At 33.7% G+C, this 12,026-nt stretch overlaps 1 protein-coding gene across 4 annotated transcripts in view; it reads right to left on the reverse strand.

The window, feature by feature from the left end:
• The window catches only part of SYTL3 (synaptotagmin like 3), a 102,353-nt gene that overhangs the window by 74,399 nt on the left and 15,928 nt on the right, over positions 1 to 12,026 (reverse strand). For all 4 annotated transcript variants that reach the window (XM_023503309.2, XM_031937553.1, XM_023503304.2 and 1 more), the window contains one exon: positions 8,461 to 8,679. In XM_023503309.2, the coding sequence (XP_023359077.1) occupies positions 8,461 to 8,679 (219 nt within the window). The remainder of the gene's footprint in view (positions 1 to 8,460; positions 8,680 to 12,026) is intronic.

Consider the following 12,026-nt stretch of genomic DNA (forward strand, 5'->3'; position numbering starts at 1 on the left):
TGTTCTGTGATTAAAATTTGTATACCGAGCCTAAGTTTGTATTCTTCAGCAATTTTTAAATTATGATTTTTTAATCCTACCCTTTTCATATGTTTCTCCTCATTCTACAGCCAACATCAGGGCCCCCGTCCTGAAAGTAAATGGCCCAGAAAATAGAGCCACCCAGAGTTAAAAGAAAGAGATGATGGTGGGACCCACCAGGAGCTTTTTTGCCAGTCACAATTAGGAGCATATTAATATAAGGCAGCAGCACATATTAAATATTGCAAAGTTTTTAAAGGTTTTAACTTTAACCCTCAGTGATTTTAAAAAATTCTTTTAGCAAAAGAAAGTATACAAAGCTTATTAAACTCAAATTTCCTTTTCATTAAAATGAAGGGAATGAATGAGATAATCCTACAACTTCCTACTTAGTTATATCATCCTATAATATTATAAATAGTTGGTCAAGTGTTGTTTTTTGTTAAAAATGCCTACCAACAACAAGATTATAGGATGATCAATTCTGATGAACATGACTCTCATCAACAATGAAATGATTCAGGCCAGTTCCAATGAAGAAAGCCATCTGCACCCAGAGAGAGGACAGTGGGAACTAAATGTGGATCACAACATAGTATTTTCACTCTTTTTGTTGTTGTTTACTTGCATTTTGTTTTCTTTCTCATTTTTTTCCTTTTTGATCTGATTTTTCTTGTGCAGCATGATTTTTATGGGAATGTGTATAGAAGAATTGTACATGTTTGACATGTATTGAATCATTTGCAGTCTAGGGGAAGGAAGAGGTGGGAGAAGGGGAAAAATTAGAACACAAGGTTTTGTAAGGGTGAATGTTGAAAATTATCCATGTATATATTTTGAAAATAAAAAGCTTTAATTAAAAAAATATGACATAAAAAGGCCTATGAGTAAATAATTGAAATGGACACATCTCTACTTCAATAGCAGTACCTCTGCAAGTTCACTATTAGTATTGCAATTATCTTGTGTATTTTGAAATATCTTGTTTCAAAATAAGGAAGCTGGGGTTTTAGAAATCACATCTCACATACTAGGAGGATAAAGCTTTAATGACATTTAAGCCCAAATATTTAGATTTCAAAACGGTAGCCTTCCTGGGAGATTGCCTCACACAGATATTCAGTTTTGATTTCGGCATCTCAACTCTGAGGAGCAAAAAAAAAAAAAAAGCAAAAAAAAAAAAAAAAACCCAAAGAGTTATTTAACACTCTACTCTTCAAGGTCAATGATATTCAATTTGAAAGATAAAGTAAATTTTGGCATCTGAACTGGAAAAAGATCTTTAAATCCTTCTAAACAACCAGGTTACTAGGGAATAGACCTTTCTGGCAGGTCTATTATTTTCTAAATAATTTTTTACATAAAATAAAATATTTAATATTATAAGGTAAATAAATTAGATTGAAACCCATTATCAAAATATAATTTTTTTTTAAAAATCAAGTTTACAGACACTAGATAAAACAGACCCTGTTCTAAACATTATGCAGTGGAAGTATATATTTTCTTCAGAGCAAGGACCAACTTGTTATTCAATGTAAGTCCTTCTCATGGACTTAACCTACCATAATAATGTTTTTTCTTCAACAAATGCTTATCTAGTTGAACTTAGGTCTCTGGAAAACTGAATTGGGATAGAGGCACTTAATCTACGTTATGTCATTTGATCCTTACAAATAACCCTGTAAGGTAATTTTTTATGTGAAGTTTAGATGTAGGGCACAGGGGACAATACCATCTTGGGTACATTTGTGCTGGGACATGGAGACCCTCCCCCATAGAATCCTTTGGGACCAATTCCAGGTCATCCTTTCTGAGGAACATAAAGGAAAAAATAGAGATTGAGATGTTCTTAAGTGATAGGGATTTCCCATGGCAAAATATATATATGCCTCCTAGACAGGAAATTAATTTCTTCTTCCAATCCCATTCCAATTCCTGTATCCTGGGCCAAGTCCCTGTTTGTCCATGATAGTTTGGGCTTTGTTGAATCTATTAAAGCAAAAAGGGCACCAACCTAATCAAATCCAAGAAATATGAGATGCAGAAGTTTGGCAGTATGGTGTGTGTGACTTGAATGCTAGATGTGCAGTCAAGAGGCCTCAGTTCAAATGTGAACTTAGAAACTTTCTATTTTTCTGATACTGAGTAAATTATTGCACTTCTCAGAGACTCAGATTCCTCATCTGTAAAATGAAGATTAACTACAACTTTCCATTTAGAGTTATTGTAAGTATCAAATGACATAATGGAGGTAAAGTGCTTTGCACTTAAAATGCAATAGAAACATGAATTTGTAGTAATTTGTTGTTATTCAGGGTGTCTAACTCTTTATGATCCTATTTGGGGTTTTCTTGACAAAATGCTTTGCCATTTCCTTCTCCAGCTCCTTTGACAGAAAAGGAAACTGAGGCAAAAATAACTTGCCAAGGATCACAAAGCTAGTTCTGAGATCAAATTTGAATTCCTAAAGATGAGTTTTTCTGATTCTAAGCGCAATGTTCTATCCACTGTACTACCTAGTTCCCCCGTTAAAGTTTATAGTGAATTGCTATAGTATGGAAAGAGAGAAGATAAGAGTTCCAATGGAAGCACATAAAACAACTTAACCCTTCTTTTCTGACTGTATAAGTGAAATGTATGAAGCACCTGAGAAACAATTTAAGTAGATTTGTGTGATGATGTCAATGAAGATAATGCTTGAGGATTTAGAAATTAGAATTCAACTGCTTTATCCACAATATATTAATGCCCTTAATATTCTTGTTCCCACATGGGCTTCATAGAACTGTCACTGTTTTATTTAGGCATGTTTTTAAATCCCAGGGTTACAAACTACTTTCCCAGACTCTTTTTCTAGCCTTTTTTCTTATTTTCTACCTTCACACAAACCACAAAAAAGCAAGTGGATTATAAGCCTCATGCATGAAAACTCATACCAACTTATGCACTCATTCTATTGATTAGTTGGCAGAATGTAAAATAGTTGTGAGCTCAATACACCTTTGATCTTAGGACATCTTTGAATTTAGTATTCCTTGAATGGATAATCCCCAAAAAGGGAATAGAAAAAAATTACATATTTAAAAAACAAAACAAAAACAAGGCAAAGATGATATTAAAACTTTTTAACTACTCCAAGACAAAGTATTTCCATTTTTTTGCATGTATTTTTTTTCCTTACTGCTCCATAGGTTATCAAGAATTTAATCAACTATTGTTCTTTGAGTTTGAGAAAAGAACACTCTCCCTTTGGGATCTGGCCCAGTCATTCATTCTACATAATTACTCTTGTGTAATCAGGGAAGCAGCTCTCTGCTCATAGTATTAAAGCATTAGAGCAGAAAGATCTTTCAAGGAATGTCCTTCTGATTTCACATTTAAACCCTAATCATAATCATATACCCTTTCTTAACAAGATGCAATGAGGCTTTATTGGCTTTTGTGTTCCCAAACCATATTTTCAGGGCATCCTTCAACACAGACTAAGAACATGGGTGACCTTAGGCAAGTAGCTTGGCATTTTAGATTCTTCATCTATCAAAGTTATCATAATTCATGACAAGAATGATGGATTTCACATCAGAAAGCCTGGATTCAAATCTCTATTTTTCTACTTACACCCCGTAGGATCTTGGGCAAGTAATAGCTGTTCCCTGTCTCTTTGGTTTCCTCATTTGTGAAGTGTTAGGGTTGGTTCCTGATAGAGAAGTAATGAATTCAAAATATATTTTCACACATCAAAAATGTGAGATTTTGTTTGCTTGAAAACCCAAACACATTGGTTTTGATTCTTTCAAATTTTTGCAAGGGAAGTGGGTAGAGAAGAGAAGGCTGGTGACAGGGTTAACAAAATAAAGCAAAGTCAGAAAAGAAAATTAAGCATTTTTCAAATGTATAAAAGAAAACAAAGGGAAAGTGAGCAGATAAATTTTGAAAATAACATGTTAAGGCTAAGAGGGTGCCCATCAACTGATAAAAGAGAAATATCATGTAATGTAATGAATGTAATGATATACTATTGTGCTATAATAAATGAAAGGGGCAGTTTCAAAGAAATCTAAGGAGAACTGTAGGAACTGATACAAGTGAAGTAACCTGAACCCAGAGAACAATGTATACAATAACAACAATTCTGTAAATACAAACAACTTTTGAGAGACTTAAAAATGATGACTACTGCAACCAGGATTCCAAAGAGCTGATGATGAAGTTATTTACCCCCTTAAAGAGAAGTGATGGATTTGTATATGAAGAATGAATAAGTTTATTTTATTTGACTGTGTATATTTATCACAAGGGGGTTTTTTAATAGGAGAGGAAAGAAAAGGAGAAAAAATTGTTAATTCAAAAAAAAATTAAAAGTCTTTAAAAGATTCATAAAGCATAAAAAAGAAAAAAATAAAAAATGTATTATAGACAAAAAGAAATAAATAAGCTGAAATTTTCAGCTTCATGTGTAGTTCTCTTTTTCTATTCTATTTTGTCCATACAAATGCTCTGACTTGATGCTTATTAAGTTCATAATTTTATAAAATAATAATAAATGTGGAAAAAATAAAATAAGTGGGATGGACTAGATGGGCTCTAATTTTCCTATCTTCTCTAAATTCACAAGCCTATGAGCTTATGACAGGGTGATCTTTGGGGCCTCTTCCAGCTCTGGCATTCTGATTTCTACTTGCATTTTGCCCCAAAATCTGATTGTATTTTGCATGTCCCTCTGGGTCCTTAATGTGGAGCCAAATCCCTGGCAGATCTTTCCAAGCTGGAAAGGGTTGAATGACTTTGCAACACAGGAGAATTTTGTCATCCCACAACAAGCCTGCCTACGCCTGGAGAGATTCCATTACAAGGTGATGAATATATTTTGGATACAGAGCTCATGAAGGTGCAAAAAAGAATGAAGTTTCTGTCTCCATTCATATAGAGAAATCACAGAGCTTCTGAAATACTGAAGCTGAAATGTCAAAATCTGCACAATAGACTTCAAAAATCTCTTTCCTGAGGGAAAGGGACCTGTATGTGCACGAATGTTTGTGGCAGCCCTTTTTGTAGTGGCTAGAAACTGGAAACTGAATGGATGTCCATCAGTTGGAGAATGGCTGAATAAATTGTGGTATATGAAAATTATGGAATATTACTGTTCTGTAAAATGACCAACAGGATGATTTCAGAAAGGCCTGGAGAGACTTACACGAACTGATGCTGAGTGAAATGAGCAGGACCAGGAGATCATTATATACTTCAACAACAATACTAGATGATGACCAGTTCTGATGGATCAGGCCATCCTCAGCAACGAGATCAACCAAATCATTTCTAATGGAGCAGTAATGAACTGAACTAGCTATACCCAGAAAAAGAACTCTGGGAGGACTAAAAACCATTACATTGAATTCCCAATCCCTATATTTATGCACACCTGCATTTTTGATTTCCTTCACAAGCTAATTGTACAATAATTCAGAGTCTGATTCTTTTTGTACAGCAAAATAATGTTTTGGTCATGTATACTTATTGTGTATCTAAGTTATATTTTAATATATTTAACATCTACTGGTCATCCTGCCATCTAGGGGAGGGGGGGGGGGGGTAAGAGGTGAAAAATTGGAACAAGAGGTTTGGCAATTGTTAATGCTGTAAAGTTTACCCATGTATATATCCTGTAAATAAAAGGCTATTAAATTAAAAAAAAAAAAAAAAAGAGAGAGAGAGAAAAAAAAATTAAATTAAATTAAAAAAAAATCTCTTTCCTGGTACAGTCTAATCTTTCAAGAAAATAATTTTTTTCCGAATGCAAAAGTGCTTAATCTGGGATCCATGTGCCCCAAGGAGTCTCCCCAAAAGATTTCAGGGAGTCCATGAACTTGTCTAGGAGAAATTATAAGAGATTGTATTTTCTTCACACTTCCATGTAAAAGTGAACAAAATAAATTTATCACTTATTAAGTAATCTCTCCAGGATTAGATAGGATGGTCATGGAATGACACAATCAACTCCAAAGATCTCTTCTTCCCCTGATAGAGTCTAATCCTCCAAGAAAATAGCCAGGTTCCCTCTAATTCAGAGGCTCTCTTAACTTGGGATTTATATGCTCCAATCCTTCCCCCCCTCCACAATTTTGGAGAGTCCATGAAACTGCCTAGGGGAAATTTTTTTTTTATTATTTCCTTCAATCATTTATAGAAATTATATTGAGAAGGGGTCCATTTATAGGCTTAATCCAATTGCCAAAAATGTCTATGATACAAAATAAGTTAAGAAATTCTGCTCTACGATTTGGAACTATGTTCAAAGAGTTATCAGACTGTACATACCCTTTCATCCAGCAGTGTTACTACTGGGATTATATCCCAAGAGATCTTAAAGAAGGGAAAGGGACTTGTATGTGCAAGAATGTTTGTGACAGCCTTCTTTGTAGTGGCCAGGAAGTGGAAACGGAATGGATGCCCATCAATTGGAGAATGGCTGAATAAATTGTGGTATATGAATATTATGGAATATTATTGTTGTGTAAGAAACGACCTGCAGGATGATTTCAGAAAGGCCTGGAGAAACTTACATGAACTGATGCTGAGTGAAATGAGCAGGACCAGGAGATCATTATATACTTCAACAACAGTACTATATGATGATCAATTCTGATAGACGTGGCCCTCTTCAATAATGAGATGAACCAAATCAGTGCCAATAGAGCAGTAATGAATTGAACCAGTTATACTCAGCAAAAGAACTCTGGGAAATGAGTATGAACCACTTCACAGAATTCCTAATCCCTCTATTTTTGTCCACCTGCATTTTTGATTTCCTTCACAGATTAATTGTTCACTATTTCAAAGTTTGATTCTTTTTGTACAACAAAATAACTGTATGGGCATGAATACATATATTGTATTTAACTAATACTTAAACATATTTAACATATATTGGTCAACCTGCCATCTGGGGGAGGGGGAAGGGGGGAAGGAGGGGAAAATTTGGAACAGAAGGTTTTGCAAGAGTCAGTGCTGAAAAATTACCCATGCATATATCTTGTAAATAAAAAGTTATAATAAAAAAAGAAAAAATTAAAAAGTTTTTAATAAAAAAGAAATTTTGCTCTAATGCATGCTAATATGAACATAATGTTAATTTGTCTTCTCCCTTTATTTGTGTTTTTCATCTTTAAAAAGTTTTTATTGCACCATTAGATAGCTAAATAATTCAGTGGAAAGAGTCCTGGACCTGGAATCAGGAATTCCTGAATTCAAATATTTTCTTGGACACACTCTATGTGCTTGGGCAAGCTATTTAACTTCTCTCAGCCTTGGTTTTCTCATCTGTAAAAAGGGAATAATAATAGTACCTACCTCACAGAGTTGTTGTGAGGTTCACATGAGATAACATATATAAGGCACTTTGCAAATTTTAAAGCTCTGTACAAATGTTAGCTGTTATTTAATGGATGTTTCCCAGGCATTAGGACTATAATTCAACTAGGGAGTTAAACAGCTAGAAATGAAATCAGGGAAACGTGAGTGCTACCCATGGCAGACGTGTTCAGAACATTTGTTAAAGAAAGGCTTATTTTCAGCTACTTCTTGGGGTTCTTTTCCAAACTCCAACTCTTTAGAGTCATTAAAAGATCAAGAGGAATGAATGAGAACTGCACAAAATAAAAGAAAAAGAAGAAGGAGCTGATCTACAGATGGATCACATCATGATGCCATAACAAAACTGCTATAAATGGCTATAATTTTCAGGTTAGATTTTCTTCATCTATTGTCCATTATCATAGAATCACAGAGGTAGAAAGAACATTGAAGCCGTTCCAAAACCTAACCTTACCCGAACAATAACGCTTTGTACAAAATCTCTGACAAGTCCATTTACAGACCTATAAATTCTTTCATGCAATCTTAATGTAGTACATAGTACAAAAAAAAAGATGCAATCTCTGTCCTCATCCACATATTTCTGGTCACCCTCATCTGGACATACTCCAGGCTGCCCAGAACAGAACTCCAGATGTGGTCCTACCTGGGTTGAGTATAACTGGATGATCACTTTTCTTATTCTGGACATTCTCTCTCTCTTAATACAGCTCAAGGTCATATGAGCATTTTTGACCACTCTATTATATTAGTGACTCACATTGACCTTGAGATTTACTAAAATGCCCAGATCAAGAGGTTTTAAGAACTCTCATCTATTCATGTTTCCCCCACAGAGGTCTGGTTCAGCTGAGTTTCTTTGAATCAAATGTGAAACTTTACACATTCTTATTAAGTATGGCTCATCATGACAAGCTGACAAGATCTTTTGGATACCACTGATTTGGTTTTCCATTATGTTATGTTAGCTGCCCCTCCCAACTTTGTGTTAAATAGATTTGGTAAATATAGCAACAACCACTAGTTTGCAATTAACTTAATTAGCCAATCTGAATTGCTCACCCATCAGCAAAGCAGACAGTGCATTTCCACATGTAGGTTTTCCTCAGAAAGACTCGACACTCGGAACATACTCGGTGGCTGCAACCCTGACACACACCTCCTCGATTTATCACCAAACCCAGAGATTTCTGACACCGTGCACAGAACTTCTCTTTGTTTTCCTGATTTATGTTCTTTGCTGGTCCCCATCGAAGATCCTGCAGGTGCAATTTCAGTTTCCTGGGAACCCAAGGGACCAAATGACAAAATCATAATTTACTACAAGTTGACACTATTCCTCAATCTATTTCTATAAGGTAATTTGGTTCCATTCTCACCCTCTCTAAACAAGGCACATATATTCTATATATATTCTAATACTGTAGTTTTATATATTTTCATATATGCTAATACATTATATTCTATATTCTATATATTCTAACACATTAGATATTATAACATTATAACTGTTACATATTATAACAATATAATAATATAATCTAATACATGATATGTTTAAAATATATGGCATTTTATAATAAATTATAATGCATATAATTAAATAATATATTACATATAAATATGCATTTTCATGTTATAATGTGTTGTGGTACATATAATGATATATTTATATAATGTAACCTATTATGTGTACATGTAAACATATGTTGCATCTTAGGGTGTCTATGATTACATTCTACATACATGTAATAATATATGCAACATGTTATAATGTATATTATATATATATATATATATATTATAATAATTCTACCCTCCCTCCAAAAAGAGAAAGAAAAAAAAGGGAAGACTGGGGGAAAAAAGATAATATAATTATATTAAGTCTCAAAGTAAGGTCAAATTCGCAATTCTTTATGTCCTTTATAATGAAAACTTACAATGCTATTTAACTTATAGTTATGTTTTTTCTCATAATAAGTGTATATATATTTACATAAACATAAAGTAGAGAGTGCAATTATTATTATTTCCATTTTATGGATAAATAAACTGAGACGTGTCTGAAACTTGTTTTATTATTACACAAAATATATGCCAAGCATACCTCAAACTTTTCCCCTCCATCAAATATTTATTAGATTCCTAAAGAAGCAATATGTTATGATAGAAGATTGGCTTCTGAATCAGAAAGATCTGGGGTCTAAATCTATACTGGTGGTGAGACCCTGAACAATCATTTATTAATGGGGGAAAAACACAATGAATCCTTTCGTCATCAGATTAAGTGACAGAAGTTTCAGACTCTGTCAATACAATGGAAAAGAACAGTTGCTGATCTGCATTGGTAGAGGAAACCTCCCAACATCCATAAAATCAAAAGACCAGAACAAATGATAACAGCTTCAATTTATATAATATTCCATTTATATAGCATTCACAATATTTTTCTTCCCAAAATCCCATGAGGAAAGTAATACTATTATCCATTTTTACAGTTGAGAAAAACAAGACTCAGGGAAATAATGTAACTTGCCCACAATCTCACTGCTACTCCCTTATATTGTCAAAGGGTTGTGCTTGGTCTAGAGGTATGAAAAAAGATAAATAAAGATAATGGAAAAAGGAATAAGTCTTTATCTAGTGCTATGTATCAAGCACTCTTTTTAAGGAAGGTATAAAAGCTTTAAGGTACTCAGAAAAAAAAAATCACAAAAAATCAAGTTTATGTCAGAAATTCTTAAAAAAAAAACCCAATTATGAACTAGGATTCAAACAATGAAAACATTCTTCTTGTAGGCAAGTTACTTCTTCACTTTGGGTCTCAGTTTTGATATTTGAATAATAATGGGACTGAGCTGGGTAATCTCTTAGATTGCTTCCAGTAAACAGAGCAGATGTCTGTCAGTGAAACATTAAAGTACTGTAAAAATTAATAATAATAATGAATGTGATAGAGAGGACAGATTTTTATGGAAAACTAATTGATGGCAAGTAGAACCAGGAAAGTAATATACACAATGATTATTAGAATAATAATGGAAAGAAGTGGAAATAAATAAATAAGTGGAAAGAAGAAAAAATAAAATAATTGAAATTGAATGCTACAAATTAGAGTGATCTAGCTTGGCCTCAGATGCAAGGATATGAGAAAGTACCTCCCCCACAGAAGTGAGGGATCATAAGTATGCAACACATATATCAGATTTTCTCATTTTGCTGGTTAGTTTTTGTGAACTTTTTTTTCTTCTTTTCTATTGTAAAGGATAGTTCTCTGGATGCAAAAGGAGGAGGATACATTGGAAAATTAGGTTATATAAAAATAAAAGATATCAATAAAATATATTTTAAAAAGAATTATTTCCAGTGCTACCATTCTAGGATTCTGGTCTTCTTTTCTTCCTACAGATATCTATATGACTAGATAATGAGAACTAATGCTCAGAAAGAAGTCATTGACAGCTCCATGATTATAAAAGAAAACTAGATCTTCTCCAGTCACTCTTCAGGGGTCCTCAAACTATGGCCCATGGGCCAGATGCAGCAGCTGAGGACGTTTATCCCCTTCAACCAGTGCTATGAAGTTTCTTTATTTAAAGGCCCACAAGACAAAGTTTTTGTTTTTACTATAGTCTGGCCCTCCAACAGTCTGAGAGAGAGTGAACTGGCCCCCTATTTAAAAAGTTTGAGGACCCCTGCATTGGTGCAGAAAAATCTATGAATGTATTTGGAAGGTTTTTCAACAGTAAAGAAGTGAAATAAAAATGATTCTGTGGAAGGCTTCCCGATAATCAGAAAATTTGAACACCTTTCTCTGAGTATTTAGAATACTGCAGCGAAATTATAAGTAGATTTTTTCCTTCATATTTTTGTCCATTGTATGGACAGAGTCTGAAACTTCTGCCACTTAATCTGATGAAGAAAGGATTCATTGTGTTTTTTCCCCTTTAATAACCACATCTCTTTCAAAAGCATTAAGAAAAGCACAAAGTTACAACATAATACTGGGTTTGTCTGAAAAGCTAGCATGCATATGCATATGTATTCACATATACATTAAAACCCACAACTATTCAGTTATGACTAGAAAGGTCAGAGGATCTACAGACAGGAGTCTGGAATCCAAGTTCCATCATGTACCAGCTGTTAGGGTTTGGGTAAGTTATTTCATCTCTCATAATCTAAGTTTTTAAATCTACAAAATGGGGTTAAAATATTTTTGCAACCTATCTTGTTAGGGGCCAAGGGGAGGGTCCAATTAGATAATTTACATACGAGTGTAAACAAAGCACTTTGTAACTTTGAAGTACTTCACAAATGTGGCCATAGTTTTAAATATATAATAACATTTTATTAAATGATAGTGTTTGTGAAGTAATGGGAATATGCTTATAATGGCAGAAAGATTTAAGTAGTTTCTGTAATAATTCTATTCCAATTTGTCTTTATAGATCAAAGAGATTTACATGTTTATAGATCAAGGAGATTTATATATACAAAGAGATTAATAATCTCCTTCCTACTAGAAAGCAAAGAGAAAGGCAAGAAACATGAAAAAAAAGTCTCCATTTATATTTTAAGTAATGTCTCCTGGCTGCTTACACATTTCACTGACTGTTCCTAAACCT

This window comes from Sarcophilus harrisii, chromosome 4 (assembly GCF_902635505.1).
Source record: "Sarcophilus harrisii chromosome 4, mSarHar1.11, whole genome shotgun sequence".
Classification (NCBI taxonomy): Eukaryota; Metazoa; Chordata; class Mammalia; order Dasyuromorphia; family Dasyuridae; genus Sarcophilus; species Sarcophilus harrisii.